This window comes from Sinocyclocheilus anshuiensis, unplaced genomic scaffold (genome assembly GCF_001515605.1).
Source record: "Sinocyclocheilus anshuiensis isolate Anshui unplaced genomic scaffold, SAMN03320099.WGS_v1.1 scaffold55, whole genome shotgun sequence".
NCBI classification, from domain to species: domain Eukaryota; kingdom Metazoa; phylum Chordata; class Actinopteri; order Cypriniformes; family Cyprinidae; genus Sinocyclocheilus; species Sinocyclocheilus anshuiensis.
This window is the reverse complement of record NW_015549647.1, coordinates 365,920-392,430: the sequence shown is the minus strand read 5'-3', so window position 1 is coordinate 392,430 and position 26,511 is coordinate 365,920. Positions and strand designations below refer to the sequence as shown.

At 35.4% G+C, this 26,511-nt stretch overlaps 4 protein-coding genes across 4 annotated transcripts in view; 1 reads left to right on the top strand and 3 right to left on the bottom strand.

The window, feature by feature from the left end:
- The window catches only part of erbb3a (erb-b2 receptor tyrosine kinase 3a), a 34,771-nt gene extending 24,358 nt beyond the window's left edge, over positions 1-10,413 (bottom strand). Inside the window, exons 1-3 of the mRNA XM_016449082.1 lie at positions 10,391-10,413; positions 9,849-10,111; positions 298-449 (exon numbers count right to left, since the gene is read on the bottom strand). Coding sequence (XP_016304568.1) covers positions 298-449; positions 9,849-9,951 — 255 coding nt within the window. The 5' untranslated portion in view covers positions 9,952-10,111; positions 10,391-10,413. The remainder of the gene's footprint in view (positions 1-297; positions 450-9,848; positions 10,112-10,390) is intronic.
- Positions 10,414-15,391: 4,978 nt separating this feature from the next.
- LOC107659980 (left-right determination factor 2-like) lies at positions 15,392-16,128 on the bottom strand. The gene is made up of 3 exons (XM_016449116.1): positions 16,120-16,128; positions 15,822-15,889; positions 15,392-15,719 (listed from the first exon to the last, which is right to left on the bottom strand). The coding sequence occupies exons 1-3, from the start codon at positions 16,126-16,128 to the stop codon at positions 15,392-15,394; spliced, it is 405 nt and encodes a 134-aa protein (XP_016304602.1).
- LOC107659959 (ADP-ribosylation factor 3-like) lies at positions 15,890-23,639 on the bottom strand. Its single transcript, XM_016449084.1, has 5 exons — positions 23,573-23,639; positions 19,255-19,544; positions 18,537-18,647; positions 17,739-17,863; positions 15,890-16,900 (listed from the first exon to the last, which is right to left on the bottom strand). Exons 2-5 carry the CDS (start codon positions 19,400-19,402, stop codon positions 16,739-16,741), a joined length of 546 nt encoding a protein of 181 aa, XP_016304570.1. The 5' UTR covers positions 19,403-19,544; positions 23,573-23,639; the 3' UTR covers positions 15,890-16,738.
- Positions 23,640-25,085: 1,446 nt separating this feature from the next.
- Positions 25,086-26,511, top strand: part of LOC107659958 (peptidyl-prolyl cis-trans isomerase FKBP11-like) — a 4,325-nt gene continuing 2,899 nt past the window's right edge. The window contains exons 1-2 of the mRNA XM_016449083.1: positions 25,086-25,481; positions 25,677-25,739. Coding sequence (XP_016304569.1) covers positions 25,368-25,481; positions 25,677-25,739 — 177 coding nt within the window. The 5' untranslated portion in view covers positions 25,086-25,367. The remainder of the gene's footprint in view (positions 25,482-25,676; positions 25,740-26,511) is intronic.

Sequence of the window (26,511 nt, the reverse complement as noted above, 5' to 3'; positions counted from 1 at the left end):
TTGCAGCCCGTGTACATCTCCTTCATGAGCTTGTACTGGACCTCAGAGCTTCCTGTCACACTCAGCGAGTTCTGCGTGCCTGTACACACTGTAAAGAGAGAGAGAGAAAGAGATAATTAATTGTAGCAAAAAACAAATGCGCGACCCGGTTGTGTTACACGTTCATAAAATGAAACATAATAGACATACAGACTCAGACATGAGGCTGGACTGCTGTGAGCTCATGCACACGTGTGCTTTATTCAAAAGTGGCCTGATCTCTTGTTACATCCTACAAATGTGGACTATTTCCCCCACCTGTAGGAATGAGAAATCGCGGTTGTGCTCCATCTGCGTGATCTCCAGGTTTCCTATGACAATCTTGCAGCCCGTGTACATCTCTTTCATGAGTTTGTACTGGACCTCAGAGCTTCCTGTCACACTCAGCGAGTTCTGTGTGCCTGTACACACTGTAAAGTAAGCGAGAGAAAGAGTGAATTTATTGTAACAAAAAACAAATGCACGACCATTTAAAAGAATGGAATTTTTAAAGTTTTTGAAAGATGCTCTTATTCTCACCAAAGCTGCATTTAATCCAGAATACAGTAATATTGTGAAATATTATTACAATTTTAGATAACTGTTTTCTATTTTAATATATTTAATATATTTTAAAATGTAATTTATTCCTGTGATGGTAAAGCTCAATTTTCAGCATCATTACTCCAGTCTTCAGTGTCACATGATCTTTCAGAAATAATTCTAACATGCTGATTTGCTGCACAAGAAATATTGCTTAATATTTTTCTGGAAACCACGATACATTATTTGAAATATAAATATTTTTTAACAATATAAATGTCTAACAATATACAATCACTTTTCATCAATTTAATGCAACCATGCTGAATGCAACTATTAAATTCTTTCCAAAAAAAAAAAAAATGTCCCCAAACTTTTGAACAGTAGTGTATATAATACATTAAATACATATGTTCAAATATTTTTTGCATAATGACTGCTTCAATACATAATATCTATAATATTACTCAGTGTTCTCTGCTAATATTTAAAATGTCATGCCCATTTATATATTTATGTGGTAAAATCTTTGTAATTAGTAGGATAATGACCAGCGATTGTATATTAACAAAAAATTATTCAACAGGGGTCATTATTTACAGTAATGACCGAATGAATGCACATTATGCCTTATTTAATGCAAAAACAAAATTGAAAACATGCATCACCTGATTATATCACAATTTCAGTGAATATTTAATATTTCATGCCCCTTTATATATTAATGTGGTATAAGAAGCCTTGTAATTAGTGGAATAGTTGTATGATCTCAGCTAATATTTAATATTTCGTGCCCATTTATATATTTATGTAGTAAAAAGCTTTGTAATGACTAGAATAATGACCAGCAATTGTGTATTATCACAAAAATAGCTTGACAGGGGTCATTATTTACAATAATTGCTAAGTGACTGCACATTATGCCCTATTTTTAATGCAAAAGAAATCTCAAACTGAGCATCAGATGACAATATCACAGATACAGCTGTTGTTGTTTTTCTTGCATTGTTGTTCATGTAGTGACATCAGGAAGGCAAACTGAAAGGTAAAAGAGGTCTAAGGGAGTTTGAGGTGAAGCTATTTTGCATTTCAAATTTTGCCTTTGGTTCAAATCTGCCACGGTCAAAACAAGCCAATACTGAGGGTGGGTGTCTAGGAAAAAATATTCCCATTAATACTTAGAGGTACTCAGAAATGCCCCCAGGAACCTTTACAGATTAAAACTCAAAGAAACAGAGTTCTTCTGAGAATATGGTCAATTTATGACCCATTAGGATCAGAACGCAGGTTAAATAGAGCATATAAGATTAGAGAATCACATATCCATAATGGCAGGTATGTTGAAGCGTTTCTATTCTCATAAATAGAGCAATGCATCTCTTCAGAACTGAATAACACAGGCACTGATAACACACATACTGTAAACTGTTATCAGCATTACAGAGTCCAACAAATGGGCCTAAAGGTCTCTTGTAAAAGACAAACAGGTGTTCGGTCCAGCCACACAGGTGTGGTATGTCGATCAGACACTGTGTTGGTATGCTTTTCAGAAAGAATTCTTGTAGGTCCAGGCTGTATTTAGGAACCTTTTAGTTCTTATCAAACTTCTCCTTTGGTAAACGCAGACACAGTGCAAACACCGGACCTCAGTCTGCGCACTCAAGTGTGCAGACAATGACACAATGCTCCCATTCAACCAGAGCACGAAAACAAGTGTAGGAACCCGCCAAAACTCAAGCAAATGCTCACAAAATACACACACACACACGCTAGGTTCAACTATCAGGTTCACAGAGACAGGTACGAAAAACAAAAGCCATGGGAGGTCTAAAGCGGCACACAACAGACATGGCTTAGCTGCCTGGTAAACAGAAACTTGGCCACAGTCACAAAGAGATTATCCAAACCTGACTGATTGGTTCTCACAAGCATAAATACACATAAATCTACACATTAATGTCTGAATCATTTATTATCATTAAAGGGTCAGCTAACACACAACACGAAGGCATGCACACACATAGAAACCATGCCTAGCTTAATGACTTTGTTTTGCACCTAAAAGCCATTAAAAGTTACAGGTTACTCCACTTCCCTGGGCAAGAGAAGGAATTATTTTGATTTATCAGACACATGTTTGTGTGAGTGAGTATGTGTGCATGCAATCCTGGATGCAGCATTACACACAAAAACCACAGAAAATGACTATAGTGAATAGTAAAGGATAATATTTCATGGTGTTGCTAACTTTTTAATCGCTGAATTTTTTTTTTAATAATAAATGGCAGTTGAAATAATAAAATAAAATGAAATAAAATAAAATAAAAAAATAAAAATGTTATCCCATCATAGATAACTATAAGAAAGTCAGTCATATGTTTATAACTATGAAAAGTGTAAACACTATGGTGCTATCATCTTATCAAACTTCTCCTTTGGTAAACGCAGACACAGTGCAAACACAGATCACAGCAGTCTTATTTTAGAATTCTTGATATACTACAGGTTTATGGGTTTTGTTAATATTTTGAATTCGATTTATTTTATATTTTCACTTTAATTTTAGTTAGTTTATTAATTTTTGTCATTTTTTGTAAAAATACAAGTTTATTTAGTTTTACTTACTTTAATACTTAAAGTTAAACTAAGTGAGAATGAGAAATTAAACATAATTAAATAAGATTACGTTTTTTATATATATTTTGTGTTATTTTAGTTACTATTTATTTTGTTTCAAGTAATGTTTTTTTTAATGGTTCTAGTTTTAGTTTTAGTTATAGTTAACGATAATAACCCTGAATCACAGAACAGTGAGATACTGGAATTGGTATATTTTCTTAAATTCTCTTTCCCCTTGGTACAAAATAAATGCTAAACAAATACAGTCTTGCCTTTAACACATACACACTTCCCATACTATATATATATACGTGTACTGAGATCTGAGAACTTGAACTGATAAGATCTGGAGTTGAACTTTAGGGTGTTATGGCCCACAATAGGACAGGTAAAGCCAGTAATGTCAGAAAAGGCATCAAACCATCAGTTAAACCAGAAGTTTGTGTTTTTAAAGGTAAAAGTATTGAACTTTTGCCTGCTTAGATTATTCTCTTGAGGAAAAAGACCCCAGTAATCACATTGAGCTCAGATCTACCAAAACACAAATTCTGCAATGTCTGAGATTTCGATATGAAACATAACATCTGAGCTATATTCACATTCATTTTATGTCATTTAACTCTGTACACATGCTGTATGTCAGCACATGCCTAATTTGTTCAATTTAGGCTATTTCTCTTAAAGATGCAGTAGGAGATCTTGGAAAATGCTAACTTTAGCCTGATAGCACTGAAAGCGAACGTCCCACCCTCCCTGCAATTGCCGTCCAAATCCACGCCCCCTGAACGCATTTACGCTCACAGACCAGAATACCAGAGACAACATTACTACAATAGGCTACATCAGCGGTTCCCAATTCCAGCCCATGTTCCGAAGTGAAGTAAACTTCAACGGATTTCCCCTGCTCAGGGAGTAGGGAGCAATGAACACTGTGTAGGGATCATATCGATCGGAACACAGTTCATGCACGTAACTCACTTCTAACGAGCTGGCGCGAGGACTGGATTAACCGCTGGGCTGGGCATGTGTCATTCACCGGTGAGAAAAACAACCAGCATAACAAAAAATGTTTCTGAAGACAATCACCTATTGCACCTTTAAGGAGAAGATCCCTAGGAGAGACATTTGATCTGAGATGCCTAAAAAGTTACTACTTGAAACATACGAGCTCCATTAGGTCTCCTGCGTTATGAAATAGCAACCTCTAAGCACTGGAGTTGTCCTGTAGGTTTAAGTTCACAGAAGCACTTAAATGGAAGCTGCAACACTGCATTCCTCCTGTAATGTTCCTAAGAACAGGAGCCCTAAAACAAACAACTACAAATCAAGAATCATTTCATAACTCCCCTTGTGAAAAAGTGCACTTAATTGTATTGAATGTGCACTCGTAGTGTACTTCAAATATTAAAAGCATTTGTTTTAAAAAACTGTACTTGGAAAATATAATATTAATAAAATGAAAGGCCACTTAAAGGGGTCATATGATGCTTTTTTAAAGATCATTATTATGCACTAGATGCATGTCTTTGACCACATGAATTCTGTGTTTTTAAGATGCTGCGTTAAAAGGAAAATGAACATTATGGAGATAGTTCACCCAAAAATGAAAATTCTCACCCTCAAGTTGTTCCAAACCTGTTTGAATTGATTTCTTCTGCTGAAAACACACATATACACACACACACACACACACACACACACACAAATATATTCTGAAGAAAGTGGGTAGCCAAACAGTTTCTGGTCCCCATTGACTTACATAGTATTTTTTTTTCATACCATTTAGTTACCCACATTCTTCAAAATATCTTATTTTATGCTCAACAGAAGAAAGTCAGTCACATATTTTGAATGACATAGGGGGGAGTAAAAGATGACAGAATTATCATTTTTGGGTGAACTAACCCTTTATAAGAAGTTTTCATTTTAAAAAAGTTTGTTCATAGTTTAATAATCTGCTGTGCTAAATGCATGAACATGATGATGTGAACGGACCTCAGTCTGCGCACTCAAGTGTGCAGACAATGACACAATGCTCCCATTCAACCAGAGCACGAAAACAAGTGTAGGAACCCGCCAAAACTCAAGCAAATGCTCACAAAATACACACACACACGCTAGGTTCAACTATCAGGTTCACAGAGACAGGTACGAAAAACAAAAGCCATGGGAGGTCTAAAGCGGCACACAACAGACATGGCTTAGCTGCCTGGTAAACAGAAACTTGGCCACAGTCACAAAGAGATTATCCAAACCTGACTGATTGGTTCTCACAAGCATAAATACACATAAATCTACACATTAATGTCTGAATCATTTATTATCATTAAAGGGTCAGCTAACACACAACACGAAGGCATGCACACACATAGAAACCATGCCTAGCTTAATGACTTTGTTTTGCACCTAAAAGCCATTAAAAGTTACAGGTTACTCCACTTCCCTGGGCAAGAGAAGGAATTATTTTGATTTATCAGACACATGTTTGTGTGAGTGAGTATGTGTGCATGCAATCCTGGATGCAGCATTACACACAAAAACCACAGAAAATGACTATAGTGAATAGTAAAGGATAATATTTCATGGTGTTGCTAACTTTTTAATCGCTGAATTTTTTTTTTAATAATAAATGGCAGTTGAAATAATAAAATAAAATGAAATAAAATAAAATAAAAAAATAAAAATGTTATCCCATCATAGATAACTATAAGAAAGTCAGTCATATGTTTATAACTATGAAAAGTGTAAACACTATGGTGCTATCAAAATATTGGGTAAAACTTTGAACTCCCATTTGTTAATTAGTTAATTCATTGTTTAACATGAACTAACCGTGAGCAATATATTTTTACATTATTTACTAACCTTTGTTAATATTAGGTAATAAAAATGCAGTTGTTCAATGTTTGTTCAAAGTGCATTAACTAATGTTAACAGATGCAACTTTTAAAAAATGTAGAAATTAACATTAAGAAATATTGTTCATCTTCAGTTAACTAATGTTAAACAAATAACCTTCTTATAAAGTAAAACAGTGATTTTTTTTTTGTCGCTTGGTGGCACAGAACCAAAATTACACATTTCACCTTCAACGTATTTTTTAATTGCATTTTAACATGAACATGTCACATTAGTTATACTAAAACACTGTGGCATCCATTTATAATCTGATAATAAAAGGTTCAGTAGGTTCCACATAAAGATTGAAGGCTTTTTTTTTTTTACATTTGGGCCTAAATGTTCACTGTTCACTCAAACGATCCTTTGACGTAAACCAAGAATTTGACAGTGCTCAAAACTGAGTATTTCCATAAATGAATGTACAATGAATGTGGAGGCGACAGCAGAAACAGAGAGGCTACACACACTGTGCTTGTGAATCTATTCAACACTCCTGGAGGAGCGGCCTTGAGTATGTGTGTGGGAGCCTTTAACACACACTGTACTACTCATACTGACGTCTTCAAAACTCCACTCAGAACACTTCACAACAATGCCAAAAGGTCGACAACTGCCGCGATCTTCACAGGACATTTGACATATATCTTTTTGTATGACTCAAGTGCAATGGTCCTCTGAAAACTATGCATTCACATGTTACATATTAGTAAAATAAGGCATGTACCATATGTATTTCTAAACACGGTTGGCACAGGTGTTCCTGAATAAATTTCTTCAAAAATGCTTTGTAGAGCCATATAGAACATTATACTGATATTCAGTCAAACTTTTCACTATAATGTTCTGTTTCTGTTTTTTGTATGTATCACAGCAGCTCATTGTGAAATAACATAACAATGTCAGTCTGTTACTTTGAAAACTATTCTGTAGTACATGTACGCCAGAATCATTCCAACATAACTCCTCTAGCCAGATAAAGATATTGCATTGTTCAATATGACATTGGCAAACATAAAAATGCCTCACAGTGAAATTATGAGTGTTATCAATAATGACAATGGAATTCTTTACATACTGATTCCAGCAGAGGTAACAGTTAAATGCATTTAAAGGGATAGTTCACCCAAAAATGAAATCTCTGTCATTATTTACAGCTTGAATACAATACACGACAACTGCACAGATTTTTGGATGAGTTGAAATTTGCACATACTTGGATTTTTTAGAATCACACTATCATTCCATGCATTTGGTGGATATTAAACGTTTGATATTTTGAGACTATTTTAGAACACATATTTCATCTGTCATGTGTCTCCCAGCAATGAGGCACATGTTTATGCATGAGTTTGTTGTGTTCGGAACAACTTGAAAGACTGGTAGTGTGTGATCCTCAGTTGTTTACTGTATGATGCCCAATTTTTCTCTGTAACAATTTACAAATCGCCATGATGTCTATTCAGATTTTAAAGGTTGTATAGTGTATTTCAGTCTTTACTAGCCCTCATGTCGTTCTAAACAATTCTTTCATGAAACACAAACGGTTGTTAATCAATGATAATCATCCACTTCATTGAGTTGTTAAGCACTGAGACCAAAACACTGAATCACAATGAACAAGAATCCTTTCAGTGTAATTCATAAAGTGCAATCTATACGAATTATGATTTAATTCCAACCAATTCATTGAAAAGATCTGATTCAAAAGAATAATTCCATTCATGAATTGAACATTGTTTTTTTTTCTCAACCTCTCAAGAATGCACCAAGACGAGCTGGGATGGACATACTCCATCAAGATTTCACTAAATTACAAATTAGATTTCAGTCTGTATGCTTTACTAGACTTGGAATATAGTGCATGGGTTGTATGGACTGCATTTAGAATACTTTTATGGTACTTTTGCAACCTTTTTGAAGCTTGAAAACATCAGTCAACATATATTGTGATTGCATGGAAAAACACTTTTAAAAATGTTATTTTTGGCCAAACTATCCCTTTAATTGACATGTGGAGAAAAGAGTACTGATCAGAAAGGACTACTTCAGATTTTAAAACATTTGTTTTCCCGTGACACAAGCATTAAATATAAAAAATGAAAATATGAGATAAAATATGCATTATTGGATATTTACTGCACACACACACACTCTGTTTTAGTTATTTACAACATAAATACAACTTTCTATCATGAAACTCTAGATGGCGCAGGCCGATAGGTTCTAACTCATGATAGAATCACATCATTACCACAGCCATTTTAATTGCTTGCACAGCCAATAAGCTTTCTGCTCAACATTCAAATACTCGGCTACTGCTTGCTGTAGCAGTTGCAGTGCACTTCAGAAACCCTCCACCTTCCCCAGCTCCACCTGCATAGATCTGCTATGGAGTAGTTTTATGTATGCTTTATATGGGGGTTATTTCATGTATGTTATATGTGCAGCAGCAGTATTTCTTGCATGCTCACAGCAGCATGTCTGTGGATGTATTGGCAGTAGCAAGTCTCGGTACTTGCTCTGCCGCAGCAGCAGCAGCAGCAGCAGCGTAGCAGATCTATTCCACCAAGACCAAACACATTAACACTGTCATGTATATTACCATGCTAAACTCTCAGAGTTGTCACGACAGAAATAAAGAAATGCATGATTTGTAAGAGATTCTATAGGTGTATTCAGGGGGTCGCAGTCAAATAAGATTGGTCTGAGAGATGACGTGGGATTATGTGACTCTGTCCAGTAGTTTCACCTGTTGCCAGTGAGATCACCTGGACTACACACCTGTTGTTGTTCATGCCATTGAGCTCCACCCTTCTTAGTCAACACTACTGCAGAGGCCAAAGATCAACCAGTGCATCAAATCACATCTCACTTTATGTGTGTGTGAGCCAAAACAGATTGTTTTCCTTGTGTTGTCTAGTATTTTCTTCATGGATACTTCCTGCATCTGATAATTGCTCATTAGCAAATGCAAATTATGTGAACGTACACATTTTACAAAATACTGTAACCATTGATGTAACCAAATATTTAATATTTGGTTGGAATTAACAATAAAAACATTCACACATTGATGGACCACTATTTTGAAAACTGGGATGCTCTTTGAATAAGGCCACAGTTGATCCTCTGTGTACACAAAACCAAAAAACTAGACAACTAAACAACTAGACAAAATTCTAGGGAATGAGATTCAGTAGACAAGAAGCAGTAAAACGCAGTTGGCATCACAAGTTCAAACTCCTCTGTGATTCTTTCTTTTCAGAAGACAGCCGTTGAGTCAGGGAACAGGTTTAACAAAATCTTCTGGTTGAGTCACTTGTTATTTGAACTGAGCACTGATTTAGTACAGGAACAAATCTCGCCTTTTAACTTTAAGATATCTCGCTTGGACACAATGGTGCAGAAACAGGTTTTCTGAATGCATTACTGACAACAACATCACTATTTTGGGATGTATATTGTGTAAACATATGGGTTTAAACAAAACACATTTTTTTTACAAATTTGTGGAGCTGTTTGTAAATACTACTTTAAAATTAAATTACATTATATTCACAATAGTTATATGCAAATTACACTTTATTATTACTATTACACTTGCATGAAATGTATGCACTTTATAGGCTAAGTGTCAGTTTAATAAAAGTAGCACATGCATAATGCATTAGCATGCTAAAGATTCAAATGCAAATGTTTATGCTGTTCTCGTATGTCTTTCTAGTCGCAGACAGGTGCATTGTGCATCACAGTAAAAACAGATTTACCTTCATGTTTAGCTTCCTCTGTCTGAGCGCGCGCAGGTGAACGGAGCGCGAGACACAGCGCGAGCATCTGCAGCACAGCAGCATTCATCTTCATCATCCTCATCAGACAATATTCCCAATCTGAAGTCAGTCCGTCAGTCTGAGCAGACAGTTAAATATTCATGGCGAAAGAAGCGTGGAAGAGATGATGCTCCCTTCACTTCGGTTTGTCCAAGTTTGACAGAAATTCCTGACTTAACTTTTTTCTCTCTCTCTCTTCTTCCCTTTTTAATCCAAAATGTTCAAATATCATATTCAGTTTAGTACAAACGAAAAAAATATCAAGTAGTCCATTTCCGTCTGTTACGGAAAAGTATAGGCTAGACTATAAAGTAAGCTATACGTCAGTTGAAAGCAAACAACTTTGACTCAAACAAAAATTGTAATACAATCAAAAGTTTGAAGACTAAAAAAAAAGCGACCAGAATACAGACGAGGTTAAAAGATTTGTAAATATGAAAACGCACGAGAGCACGCAGGAATGTTGTCTCGAGGTTTGTTACCTGTTTACGCGTACAGGTGAACGATGCTGAACGCTGATTGGGTCTGATCAAGGTGACGTCGACCGTGTAAACATGTAAACAAGTCATAAAGCCTTGATAGCGAACTCTTGGCCATTATGAATTTCCTTCAGTAACCAACAGTCCTCACAGCCTACACTAAAAACACCGACGACGAGATTGTGATAGATTCATGTGCTCTCGCTCTCGCTCTCTCTTTCTTTCTCTCTCTCTCCCTGAACAAACACACATACACAAATCCGGGCTTTGCTGTATCGATAATAATGTCATGCTGGATTGAGGGCTCCAATTGTGTGTAAGTCAAGGCTGGCATTGTGTCCCAGTATCGTCCACTAGTTTATCAGTGTTTCTTTGATGGCTCTGGACTCACAGTCTCACAAAGAACACTTTGTGCCTCAGTTCAGATGGCTTCAGACCTCTGAGACAAGAAAGTGTTTAGAGCACACATCACTCTCAGACACAAGAAACAACTGTCAAAATAGTACATTTTAAATAATCTTTTATGATTATTTTTTTATTTATGTATTTACGTTTTTCCATTTTGTTTTTTTCCCCATTTTAATGTCGTTTAATGTCGTTTTGGATTGTATTCATTATAATTCCTCAACACTCAAGCAACCACTAAAACTTTTACTAGAAACTTCACTTTCAGACACAAAAATCACATCAATCGAATAACTGCCAAAAGAATAGATTTTAAATAATGTATATTTGAAATTACTATACAATTTTTTATATTGGTATGTATTTATTTTTTCCCATTTTAATGTCCCTTTTGTAATTTATTCATGGTAATACTTTAAATTCTAAATGTCTCAACAGTAAACACTAAACTTTGAGAGCACACATCACATACTGTGCCTCACCAAAATACATTTAACTGTAAAAATTATTAACAAGAAAAATTATTAACAATCTTTTACTTTTTTTTTAATTATATATATATATATATATATATATATATACATGCTACACATAAATAAAATAATGATTTTAAAGTATGTTTTTTTTTTTCTGTTCATAGCATACAGTGTTTTCATATTGGTAACTCCTAGTTCTCCATTCAGACAGCATGTGAGTGTTCAGTGTAATAGTCTCAGTTGGAAAACAGGTTTTAAAGACCAGCTCTTCCTGCACTACCGGTCTGTATGAGGCACTGATTGAACAAACAAGTAGTACACAGACAGACAGACAGACATACTTACACAACAACCCTGAATTCTTTACTGTGCTCTATACCCTATATGCTCTGATGCATCAGGCTCCAATTGTGTGTAAGTCAAGGCTGGCATTGTGTCCCAGTATCGTCCACTAGTTTATCAGTGTTTCTTTGATGGCTCTGGACTCACAGTCTCACAAAGAACACTTTGTGCCTCAGTTCAGATGGCTTCAGACCTCTGAGACAAGAAAGTGTTTAGAGCACACATCACTCTCAGACACAAGAAACAACTGTCAAAATAGTACATTTTAAATAATCTTTTATGATTATTTTTTTATTTATGTATTTACGTTTTTCCATTTTGTTTTTTTCCCCATTTTAATGTCGTTTAATGTCGTTTTGGATTGTATTCATTATAATTCCTCAACACTCAAGCAACCACTAAAACTTTTACTAGAAACTTCACTTTCAGACACAAAAATCACATAAATCGAATAACTGCCAAAAGAATAGATTTTAAATAATGTATATTTGAAATTACTATACAATTTTTTATATTGGTATGTATTTATTTTTTCCCATTTTAATGTCCCTTTTGTAATTTATTCATGGTAATACTTTAAATTCTAAATGTCTCAACAGTAAACACTAAACTTTGAGAGCACACATCACATACTGTGCCTCACCAAAATACATTTAACTGTAAAAATTATTAACAAGAAAAATTATTAACAATCTTTTACTTTTTTTTTAATTATATGATTTTTCTTTTTCTTCAGTGAAATGCAGTGCATAAACAAGGTCTTTTAGGGTTTGAGACACATTCCTTGTTTGTTAATATCTCACCAGCCAACAATATAATGGGCCAGAACACACCCTGATCGAGCTCTCTCACACACTTTCTGCTTTGAACAGCATGTTGTATATTAATAAATATTTTCCACTGAATATTATACTATACTATATTATACATTGGCAAAGACATATTGAAGCACATATGCCGTAATGAGAATATGCTTTTTATTCTTTACTTCCTTTCATAAACTGAAAAGTGTGTGTGTGTGTGTGTGTGTGTGTGTGTGTGTGTGAGATGGTTTTCACAATAATTCTGCCCTCTTCTGGTTGACGTAAAGGGCTGCAGTGCAGAAAGAGACTCGAAATACTCCACGAATCCAGCTCAGAAGTTTCAAAGCAGTTTATCTTTGTGAGAGATTTGCGATAAATAATGCAATCCATTAAAACTGTAACATAATCTAGGATTAGACATGATCCATTTCTGGCGCCTACCAGAGATCAATATAAGACATTTAACATAATATACAATATGATGAAGTCATTAGGTGGCTTTACTAAAGCATATTCCAGACCAGGTGCGGATAGGTTTATTCAACATTATCCACTATAATCTGCCAGCAGGTGTGGTCATTATATAAGATTCTTATGTCCACTTTAAAAAAAGTAGCTTTGAAAGTAGCATTAAACATGTAAAATGGAACAAACACAAAATAGAGAAGAAACAGCAAATAATTTTCCTGTTTTTATTTGAGTGTAGTGTTACAACGTTTTTGGTGTCTACATCATAATAATCAACAATAATCTTTCTTAATCTACTGTGACAGATAATTACACATTTCATCCATGATTTCTAAGTTCTATTTATTCATTTATTAATTATTCAGTGAGAAATTGTTTTCCTCCTTCATTGATTATGTTCACTGACACCGTATAAGCCATCAAAATGATTTACCCAACACAGTAAAAAATCAACAAAGAAAATGCATAAGCACACAGAGGAAAAAAAACATTCACCAAAATAAATACATAAATAAAAATATAATATATAAGACAAAATCAAACTTTAAACCATCCTAAAAAGTCAACCCTAGCTACTCAATAAGCACACAAACAATTTAATGCAAAGAATAAATGCTCTGAAGTCAAGCGAACTATGTATTTGAGATTTTTTTTTAACCCCTTTTGTTCCCAGATCAACCAAAAACGAAACAAGCAACTTAGTGACCCAATAACTTAGTTAATAAATAACCTTGTGAAAACTCACATTTGTAAGAAGATAAGGCCACAAAACTTAACAGACTGGACGATTCACACTGCAGACTTGTGTAGAAATGGCCTTGTTGGACATATCGTTGTTTGCATTATATGCTGAAATACTACTGTAGAGTGTGTCCAAAGCCAAACTGGATACTTTGAGGTTAAGTGTCTTGCTAAATAGCACAGTTGTTTTGGTAACTCTCCCATTCCTGCATCACACGCTACAGCACTCAAAATAAGACTCCATTCAAATCATGTCCTAGGTTGAAAAGACTTGTCTTTTAAAAATGTTCATACAGTCATAAGAGTCACAACAATGGGTTTTAGTGTAAAGGTGCGGGGTATTAAGTGGGAAGACGCCAAAAATGTGTAGCTAATATGCAAACTAGAAAACAGTGCTATTCGCAGAAACAAATACAATTACAAGCAGACTGTGTTAGTGTTAGATTTGTGTGAAGGATGGATAACCAACACATATGCAATGCAGGATAAGCAGTTTTGTTGTATTTACACTAGCTAGTATGGTAAAATAGGTTAGAATTTGATTTTCCATTTGTCCTTGTAGTCTGTAACACATATAGATTATGTTAGTACTATGAATTATACATCAGCGCTGCATCTGTGATATTTGCCTGAAGTGCTAAACACAAAAGACAACCTACTATAAATATATATACAGTATATCTATATATTTTCTCATTTCTGAACCATACTAATCAAAAGCCAAAATGTGTGCACTAATTCAACAAAAGTCACATTCGTTGGGGGTGTGATATGTTAGTCTGAACCCACAAAATACATTATGAGCATGAAACATGCGACAAACACAGAAGTAGACGAGTTATTATGCAGTTTGCCACAGACCACTGACATACCGAGGCTTTGGTTGTGCTGTTTTTATGCTGTTCACTAATATGAGTGCAAAAGCAAAAATAGCACAGTTTAGTGTCATAACAATCTACTAATCGACTAATCATGTCAGTGGTAAATTAGTATAGCAACTAACAAAAGACTGTGTTAAACAGCATTTCACTATCTATCTATCTATCTATCTATCTATCTGTATACCTGTATATGTGTATATTTCTGTTTATATATTGAGGTTATTATGTTACAGTCTGAGGAAAGTTGGTTTTATGGGCAGTAATCAAATGAAATGGTACATTTATGTTAAATTATGTTAAGGTGGGAATGTTGCTGGTATAAATCTAATGCCAGGTGAAGTTGTAACATGTTTTGTCTCCAGAATTAGTGACAGGATGGTTTGATATTTCAAGGTCAAATGAGTGTTTGAATCCAGTGCAGTTTGTTCATTTCTTCACCAGAGACACACGCTCATTGAAATAACTAGATGTCTCTGTCACATGCTTCTGTCTGTATATATATTTCAATATATATCATGGATTTTATATTTATTTTTAATGTTTCTTTTTTTGAGTAGGTGTTTTTTCTAAACATTATAAACTAAAAATGATTTCATTTAATGTATATAGGCCTCAAAACAAAAAATATGACTATGTGAATCATGTTAAAATAATAATAAAAAAAGAATGAAAACATGACTCATGGATATAAAATTACTTCTTTTATTTTTCAAAAATCACATCACTCAACAGGCTATTTCTGATGCTTACATTACATAAATAATTCATAAATAATTTGATTTTCAAGTGCTCAGTGGGGATTTGTAACATGTGAATCTCAGCAGTATCTCTGAGATATTGAATTAAAACATCATCACCTCTCATCTGAGAGCAAACCATGAGACAGTCTTAGACTGGAGGGATTTTGTCCATTGAGCAGCCACACTTCTCAACAATCATATTGGGGAACTCTGCCACCTCGATTTCAGTGTAATCTCCCTTTTTCACCAGGTACATCATGGGCAGCGGCGCGCTCTCCATCACTGCACAGGTCCTCTGCCCGTATCCATAGTAACCACGCTTGGGCTGCTTGCATCCTCCGGCACATATGAAGGCCTGGTACCCGGCCGGCTCAATGATCCAGTACTGAGTCCAGGTCAGCTCACGGAAATTGATGAAATGCTCTTCCCGGCAACACTTGCTGCTGTTTGGGCTGGAGTTACAGTTCCCCTGAGATCTGTTGACATGGAAATTAAGGATTTTAGTTAACGAACATATGATTGAAAGGTGTAAAGTTCAATGCAAAGTAAATAAGCTGCAGTTTAATTACAGTACTCACCCATATTCATCCAGGTTTAGGGTGTAAAACACAAGTTCAGGTGCACCCACATCCTTTTCCAGATCTATCTATCTATCTATCTATCATGCATGCCATGCAGACAATGCTAGTGATTCTTACAAAACAATAGTTTTACCCATGCAACAATTAGCCAAGTCAATTCTACAACAAAGGGGCGTTTGATTGGAAAAAGCTTTATTTACAGCTTTACTCGAATGCGAATTATGGTGGACTACCCAACAGCACCACGCTTGACTCACAATTTAGGTGAGGGATGTGTGACACGGAACATTTGTACTGCGTCCATTCTAGTACAGCACGGCCACAAAGCAGCATGCAACACCAACCAGCTCTGTGTGACCAAACACACACATGCAGATCTAACCACTACTACACCACAACGTTTAACACGACACCGAGAGAAACAGCCATGCAAAACACAGCAGGGTATCTAACGCAATCACAAACCGCCGGGATCGCAGACTGTGGATATTGTGTGCGTGAGGAGGCAAACTGCATCATAATCACATCTACTGAGAAATACATAAGCATATTACATAATACATGAGCATGCCCAGACCCTACAATCTTCTTCATGGCAGTCAAGGACAACACTGATCACTGATTGTAAACACGTTAGTGAGTGAGTGAGGGAGAGACGATGAAATCGACCAAACGTCGATGCTATAAACCGATACTGTTCGTACAGTGAAATGGAAAAGTCAACAGAGGAAATTAGATGCATGTTGATCTGCGTGTGAATGCGTGTGCAGAGCATAGAAGGCTCTTTAAACCACATACTGTGTTTTCTAGAATACAACCAAAAAAATAAACAAAGAAAAACCAAACATAAAGGCCAAATTAGTCCCACCCCTTTCCCAAAGCGAGAGACGGCCACGTAAAGAAAATCCCGCCCTTCACTTCTTATTCTTGAGCTGATTGGCGAGCCAGTCGAGCCCTTCGTACAGACCGTCGCCGCTGGTCGCACAGGTTGCTTGTATATACCAGTTGCGATGGCGGAGCGAATGGAGGCCGAGCTTGTCTGTGATCTCAGCTGCATTCATAGCGTTTGGCAGATCCTGGAGTCAAGGAGGAATAAAATGACAGAGTCGATTGTGAAATTAAGTATTTGCTATGGGACTAGATATTTTTATTCTGAAACAAATACACAAATCTAGCAGCCGAATTACATACAATAGATTATGGATTGTCCATTGATGAACATTCAAAAGCAGCCGTGTTTTCTGAGTAAATACAATTTTCTGCAAGTAATGAATACACTAATGTTAAAAAGTTTGAGGTAAAAAAAAAAAAGAAGAAGTCTATTATGATCACTAAGGCTGCATTTCTTTGATAAAAAATGCAGTTAAAACTGTGTAATATTGTGAAATGTCATTACAATTTAAAATAACTGTTTTCTGTTTTAATATACTTAAAATGTAATGTATTCCTGTGATGCACAGCTGAATTTTCAGCATCATCACTCGTCTTCAGTGATCCTTCAGAAATCATTCTAATATGTGGATTTGCTGCTCGAAAAAATATTCATTATTGTTAACAATGTTGACAACAGTCATGCTGCTCATTTTTGTGGAAACTGTGATTCGTTTTTCAGGATTCTTTGATGAATGGAAAGTTCATTTGAAATATATTTTTTTTGTAACAATGTAAAAGTATTTACTGTCACTTCTAATCAATTGAATGCATCCATGCTGAATAAAAGTGTCGATCTTTTGAACTATAGCATAAATATCAAAATATTTGAGGACATGTATTTTGTGATATCAGTCAGGTAGTAGGGATGCTTTATTTTAAAAAAAATAATTTAAAGTTCCTTTATTGGTTATTGCCACAATTTAAAATCTCCAGCTGTAAAAATATATCAAGAATATGTCATATGAAGGAGAGATGCAGTACCTGTTTGTTTGCGAAGACAAGAAGGACAGCATCACGCAGTTCGTCTTCTGCAAGCATCCTCATTACCTCCTCCCGCGCCTCGTTAACTCTCTCCCGATCGTTGCTGTCAACCACGAAGATAAGACCTAAGGTAAGAAAAATCAGCAAAGATAAAGAATAGAGACTAAATATTATTCAACAAGCAACAAACATTAACACAACACAAAAGAATACACTGACTGTATTCAGCTATGCAATGTTTTGTTTAAAAAGAAAATTTTTATTTATGAATACTGTTTTGCACTAAGATGTGGACATCTTAACCAGTGTTGTTTTAGTATCACAGAAATTATTATTATAGTTTTTATTAATATTTTCAATTTTAATTAGTTAATGCTTCAGTAATGTGTTTTTCTCATCTTTATTAGTTTTTATAAAGTATGACTGTATAGTTTTTATGACTTTTTTTCAGTTTTAGTTTTATTAATACATCAAGTTAAACTAGTGCAATAAAATAAGTTTTTAAAATATAAATAATAATAGTTACATATATAATTTTTTGTACTTTCTTTCAGTTAATGTTTATTTTAATTCAAGTAACAGAAATATTTTTATGGTTTTAATTTTAGGTAACTATAATAACCCTGCTTGACTGATGTTTTCAAGGTGGCTCTGCAGGCACAGCAGTGTAAATGCAGTTTGTGGTGCTCACTGAACACAACACAAACTACACAGACACGCCAAATTATAATCATTTACACAGACAACTCAATACAGCTTGTGTTTAAACGGGAGAAGTTGTGTGTATGTGTAACTCACCCTGTGTATTTTGAAAGTAGTGTCTCCAGAGTGGTCTGATTTTATCCTGACCACCCACATCCCACACAGTGAAGCTGATGTTCTTGTACTCCACTGTCTCCACGTTAAAACCTTAAAGCACAAACATCATAAACTTACACTGTGTGGCCCAGGATCACAGTACAATTCAGTTACTGTACATTCATCTCACAGCAACTGTAAAAATATAACGGCTCTAGATACTATATATGTAGGGACACTAGGGAAATTGTAACATTTTAATTTCTTAAAAATAACTTCCTAACTTATAGACTTCTACAAATACTGTATACCTGCCAATTTCTGCTATAGGAAGCATTTATATTTGCCAACAGTAATCGCAGCATTACAATATTCAGCTAAATGGAAACTAAAGGTTACAGTGTAACAGTCAAAATACAGAACTAAAAAATAATCTTCTCTATTTAATTTCAAATAGTAAATTAAAATTGTAATGGCCTCATCCCACAAGAAAAGGAATTTAGTGAATTGTAATAAAAAAAAAACTGAAATATGGAAATGTTCTTCAACCAGCTGTTTCACAAAAGTTAATTATATTTAATTAATTAATTAGTTAATTCATTTGAAATGACATTGTGTCTCAGAGCTTGAATTCTGCCTAAGGATGTACAGATACCTGTATAACAGTATCGTAACAAAGTCAACATAACAATAGCATCAAATAAGAGAAGGATTTTACCAATGGTTGGGATGGTGGTCACGATCTCTCCCAGCTTCAGTTTGTAAAGGATGGTGGTTTTACCAGCAGCATCTAATCCAACCATCAGAATTCTCATCTCTTTCTTCCCTATCAGACTCTTCAGCAGATTGCCAAAAATATTCCCCATGATTCAATGTTTTGCTTCGTCTAGCCAATCACAATCCAGAAAGCTGTGAGTCCTTGGTGTGAAACAATCCACTGAGGTAAAACACTGAAAGCCTTGAGAAACAAGGTTATATAGCTGAGAAAAAGTCTAGAAATCTAGAGTCCTGGAAAGGGAAAAATAAGATTAAATGTTATTCTAAATCTCAAGAAATGTGCACTTTTATTCAGCAAGGATATATTCAATTAATCAAAAGTAACAGTAAAAGACATTTATGATGTTTGAAAATATATATATTTCAAAGAAATACTGTTCTTTTCAACTTTCTTTTCGTTAAGAAAAATCCTGAAAAAAATGCATCACAGATTCCATCAAAATATTAAGAAGAAGAACCATTTTTAACATTGATAATAATACAAATGTTTAATCAAATCAGCATATCACTGAAGACTGAAGTAATGGCTGCTGAAAATTCATCTTTGTCATCACTGGAATAAATTGTTTTAAAATATATTACACATTTTTCAAATTGAAATAATATTTCACAGTAGTACTATTTTTTTACTTACTGTATATTTCATCAAAAATGCAGCCTAGATAAGCATGAGAGACTTTATTCAAAAACATTAAACAGTAGCGTGGGTATGTTTGTATATTTATACACTCTCAGAAAAAAGGTACAATAGCTGTCACTAGGGCGGTACCTTTTCAAAAGGTACTTTTTTGTTCCTTTTAGGTACTAATATGTACATTTTTAGGTACCGATATGTACCGTTAAGGTAGAAATATGCTCCCTTTAGATACAAATATGCACTCTCAGATTACAGCAAATGATCTACATAAGGTGTGATTCAACTGATGATGATCTGTGCAATCTGAACGTTTCAGTCAAACATTCTTTCACCCACTGTAATCGCGCAACTGATTATCAAAGACTCATTTTGCAAGTCTCAGAAATCTGAGGTGGCAGATTGAATGAGCATGACGCTTCTGGATGTGTGTATACATTTCTGATCTTCACTAGTATGCTTTATGTGTACAAGCTACAAGAATGTTAACAACTACACACACTGAACTGAAGAAACTATGATCCTGCCATGTCTTCAGGCCATACCGCAATCTGTTCATCCCTCACATATCCCGCCTTCACATGAACCCCCACTAGTCATCCCTGAACATTCCCAGGTGGAGTTATCCGAGATGTAGAACACATTCCCCGATAACCGCGTTGCCCTAATTCACGAATGTCAAAGTATAAGGCTTAAATTTGAAATTAAGCTTGTTTAAGTGAGGCTGGGGCTAGTCACACAGTGCCTATATCTAAGGAACTATAAAGTTTTGAGTCAAATCCAAATACACAAACTGATTTCTCAAGCAGTGCGTTGTGTCTTTGTGTGTTGTTTCCAATACCTAGTTTTAAACCCTTTTAAACTAATAGTTTACCCAAAAATGAAATTTGCTGAGTATTTACTCACCTCAGGCAATCCAAGGTGTAATTGAGTTTGTTTCTTCATCAGAACAGATTTGGAGAAATGTAGCATTACATCACTTGCTCACCAATGGATCCTCTGCAGTGAATGGGTGCCATCAGAATGAGAGTCCAAACAGCTGATAAAAACATCACAATAATCCACAAGTAATCCACAACACTCCAGTCCATCAATTAAGATCTTGTGAAGTGAAAAGGCTGCATGTTTGCAATCAACAAATCCATCATTATGGTGTTCAATAATTCAAACCATTGCTTCCTGGCTTCTATCCATAATATTGCTCTCTCCAGTGAAAAAGTCATCTTGTCTGAATCAGAAGAGAAATATGCACAGCAAAAATAGTTCTAAACATATGTCAGTGGATTTTGTGAGAGGATTTTGTGTGTGTTTTGATGTGAGAGGAAAATAGGGAATGGACTTTTTCACTGGAGGAGTCGTTATTATGAATTATGGACTAAGAAGTATTTTAGCAGGAAGCAACAGTTTTAAGTTAAAAATGTCTCAATGACTGATGTTTTTTTTACAAATATAAAAAACAGATGAGATGTTAATTGATGGACTGGAGTGGTGTGGATTACTTGTGGATTATTGTGATGTTTTTATAAGCTTTTTAGACTCTCATTCTGACGGCACCCATTCACTGCAGAGGATCCATTGGTGAGCAAGTGATGTAATGCTACATTTCTCCAAATCTGTTCTGTTGAAGAAACAAGCTCATCTACATCTTGGATGGCCTGAGAATGAGTAAATGTTCAGCAAATTTTCATTTTTGGGTGAACGGTTCCTTTAAATTAGAATTGTTTTTAATTATTTTTTATTTTTTTGTAAATTCTGACCTTCAAATTAAAATACCAATCATCATATTCTTGCTATAACTGTTGGTTAAACAAATCCAGGCTAAAACAAAACATAATAAAAACCACATTATTGACACATGTTCAGATTTCAACTGAAAACATTAAACTGTGTGCTCAGGACTTATATAAACTATAATATAAATATAAATTCCGCATAGTTTCTCAAATGTTTTAAATGTTGTAATTTTAAAAATATATATTTTACATTTTACATGTTTGCTGTTACATGACTTGTTTTGTGTTTCAAAAATGACATTTTGCTGAAAAAAAAGTAAAAAAAAAACAAACAATTGCATGTCCATATTTTGACAACTTATAATGTCACAATGCCCTGCTATTGGGTTATGCTGTCACAAAATGTCAAAGTGTGTTAAAATGTATCTTTTTTCCTGGCCACACTGGAAATGTTCAATAGATTTTCTATAGCAAAGCATAAATATAAATTCCGCATAGTTTCTCAAATGTTTTAAATGTTGTAATTTTAAAAATATATATTTTACATTTTACATGTTTGCTGTTACATGACTTGTTTTGTGTTTCAAAAATGACATTTTGCTGAAAAAAAGTTAAAAAAAAACAAACAATTGCATGTCCATATTTTGACAACTTATAATGTCACAATGCCCTGCTATTGGTTTATGCTGTCACAAAATGTCAAAGTGTGTTAAAATTTATCTTTTTTCCTAGCCACACTGGAAATGTTCAATAGATTTTCTATAGCAAAGCATGCCTAGAAAGAAACTGACTTTTAAAATTAAACCTATTCTGAGTAAAAGTGTGACAACGAGCCATGGCCTCCCCTACATAAAATCAAGACAAAGTCTAACAATATTAAAGGTGCATAACCAGCAATAAACAATACTTCATGCACATGTAAATGTGTCGACTAAGAGTAATACGAGAAGGTGGTTGTGATGAACAGTAATCTGATAATGATGCTGTTCGGAAGCTGCGGGGGTCTGACTCCGGCTGAGCTGTCCATGGTGCTGACGCCCGACCCACCTCCAGCAAACCATTTCACACAAAACACAGCACGAATATAATTTCCACACATTACGACTTAATCGTTTTTTTAAAGGCTGATAATGATGCTGTTCGGAAGCTGCGGGGGTCTGACTCCAGCTGAGCTGTCCATGGTGCTGACGCCCGACCCACCTCCAGCAAACCCTTTCACACAAAACACAGCACGAATATAATTTCCACACATTACGACTTAATCGTTTTTTTAAAGGCGTCCTTGTTTCTGAAGGATTCGACAAACCCAGGTTTCCTCAAACCCGTGCAAGAGACCCCAAGGATGTATTTAAGTCACGAGACAACGAAACACGACTGCGCTAGAGAGATATCCACATGACATCTAATACAATGGTCTTTAAAAAACATTAATATGGCTCTAAATGAATTATTTAGATTACTGCCGGTCTGTTGGAGCTCATAAAGGCCTACGACCCTTTGACAATGTCGGTGTAGGATACAAAGATCGGAGCTTCTCCGTGAAGAGAGGCGTTTGGCACGAAGCAGATGGATGAAATTATTCTTATGCGAGATCACTACAATTCATGCAAAAGCAAACCGGAATCAATCAAAACACGAGCGCAATACGAGCCCTCATAATGTCTGAAGAGGCGTAAGGCAACACATCATCTGTGATACACATCTTCATTCATTTGGAGAGATAGCGACGGTACGTGCCTCGCGGAAGGCCTGTCGACTTTTTATTTCCAGCAGCAATATAAGACGCGCTGTCATATTCTACCAAACGTACAAAACAACATTTCAAGCAGTCAGAACCACTTCGAAGCGCTTCATTTTAAAGCAGTCACAACAATTGAACGTATCTGGATTACCTTGCGAGCTGGCACCAGCCGATTTTGGACACGGAGAGACTGAGAGAAGATCTCACGAGAGTTTACGCCACAGCACAGGCTTCGATGGGGAGTTCTCGCGATGTTTGTTTTTCGCATCTTGAGACTGCCTCCAGTCAGGTCAGGTAGCATAGTCAAATAAATGCTTGAGGTGTTACAACACTCCTTCAAACTACAACTTTACTGGAAATTCTTAGCAAATATCTAGCATTGTTGATGTATTGTTGTATTTCTTGAAGCATAACATTTGTAGGCCTGCATTTATTTTTGACCTGTTTAGGGCTATTTGAGGGCTTTGTAAAATGATCAAAACAAAAGGGAAAAGAAAAATACGTTTGAAGTCTTGAAATTAAACAGTAAATAAACTGTTGAACTGAGGCTTAATATCTAATAGTTTAGTAACATACATCATGGCAGTCTACTCAAGGGTTGTTATTATCTTTAAACTAAACTAAAACATTATGTCATTACTTAAAATTAAATAAATACTATTAACTGAAATAATTTTTTAAAATATTTTATTTCAGCTGGTTGCCAAGGCAACATTTCTCCTTTTCGTTTAGTTTAAGCTGAAGCACTAAAATAACTCAAACTAAATAAACTAAACTAAACTAAACTAAACTAACTAACAATTAAAACTTAATGTGAACTATATTAGATATATTTTAATAAAAACTAAAAACTAATTCAAATAACAAAATACACAACAAAATTACTAAAACTAAACCTAAAATTACAATGAAAACAGAAAAATAAAATAAAATCTAATTCAAAATGTTCACAAAAACTATAATAGTAGTGGTGATACTAAAATAAAGCAAAGATAACTTGATAACTCAAAGATAACTTAAATATATAAAAATAAGATTGTCAACCTAATGTGAATTAAAAGAAGCAAATAATTAGGCTGTACTTACAGCAGATGCTACGCCTTACTTTACAGCTTATGGTGATAAAGCATTATAGCCTAAAGATTACAATTTATACCTTTGACATTTGTCTATGTTTTCATTTAAAGGGGTCATATGATGCGATTTCAATTTTTCCTTTATCCGGCCAATCACAACGCATTGGATAGCTGGCCAATCACAGCACACCTCGCTTTTTCAGACCGATGAGCTTTGTAAAAATCGACGCGTTAACAATAATGTACAGTATGTGGAAAATAATGTTTTTTTTCACTTTTAACCGCATAAACACATTTCATTACACCAAATACACCAAATAATGTTCTTTTTAGCAACATCATATGACCCCTTTAAGTTTATTGTAAAGAAAATAATCTTAAAGCTGAAGTGCGTACGTTTCTGATCATGAAATACTTCATGCTCATTGCTCATTGTTTCAACGGGGCGGGGGCGGGGCTCTGTGGAAACTTGTTTGACAACAACTATTATTTTTGCTGTTCCTTCCGTTTGCAGTGCAGTGCTTTTCTCCACCTCAGCATATCATGCGCCCTCTAGTGGGGAAACTCTCCAGCAGCAGCAGCATGTGGAGAGACTGCTGGGGGATGCTGGCGGATTATGAGGCGGGGATTCCAGTGACCCAGGTATTGGTCCAGTGTTCGAGGGTCGTCTAACTAACCCCGCCGTTATCTCTTCACTATAATAACACATCAGCTTTAACTGGCATCTCGCCTCAGTGACTTATTGGCTCTCTCAGCGCTGCAGGCTGCAGTGGGGCGACTCTCGTGACGGAAGTGAGCCACTTAGACTAGCTTTTATCCTTTCTGTGGCCTTTATTGTTGGTGCTGATTTTTCTCATAACGTGAGATACGATGCGAATTCGGACAGGGATCGCCTTGGTTTTTCTCGCAGCTTTAACATTTGTTGCGGCTGAGGACGGAGATAGCAAAGAAAGCGTGATCGAACAGTTGGTTGTGGAGACACTGGTAAATTGGGTCAAGTTTTGTTTTAATGAATGACTAGATTGACTATTACTGCTTGTACATTCACGTCTCACCGCAAACATGCATATTCACAGTGTTGCATTTTTGTAGTACAGTCGATGTTCTGCGCGTTTCATTCCCTTTGCAATACGACGTCCACTCTAATATTTCTCAATATTATGTCTTTGACCATTTTAGGTGAAGCCGGAGACATGCACGATTACATCAGAGATGGGAGACACGCTTCAAATCCATTACACGGTAATAAGTACGACGCGCTGGGCCTTTACAGCCTATTATGTTGTAAAACGAGGCACCTCCCAATGAAATCTCTTGGTATTATGACATAAAATACGGCAAAATGGACTCTTGGGGGGTTGTTTGCTCATGAAATCGTTCAGTGATGTGGCAGACTCAAGCTGACATCTGGACTCGCCATATCTGACAGAAAATAGAGCTGTAATGCAGTAGGTGAGAAAGATGAACACATTCCTCTTTAATTCATACAGAATAGAAGTTCATCGTGGAGTCACCATTTGTGGAGTCACCATGTTTCGAAATGCAGTTATTTGTATTAGTTTTAAGCGAAACCGAATGTTGTGGAGGAGGCGGAGCAACACGTCAGCATTTGAGTCAAGAGCAGCTGATTCGGACTCGAGGAAATGCTGAGAGAGGCGGGAACATATAACTGGAGACCGAGTTTTTTTTTTTTTTACTCTCCCGTGAATAGTTCTTAGATTAGGTCAATACCTCAAAGTCTTTGCTACAAAAAATAGAAAGAAAAACAGAATTTTAATTTTGTTAAAATTACTAAACAATTAATTTAACACGATTACATTTTGTGACAATTAGCTGCTCTTGTTGTCACAGTATATGGAGAACTATATTAAATTAAAATATCTATCTATCTATCTATCTATCTATCTATCTATATCTATATCTATCTATCTATCTATCTATCTATCTATATCTCATCTATCTATCTATCTATCTATCTATCTATCTATCTATCTATCTATCTATCTATCCATCT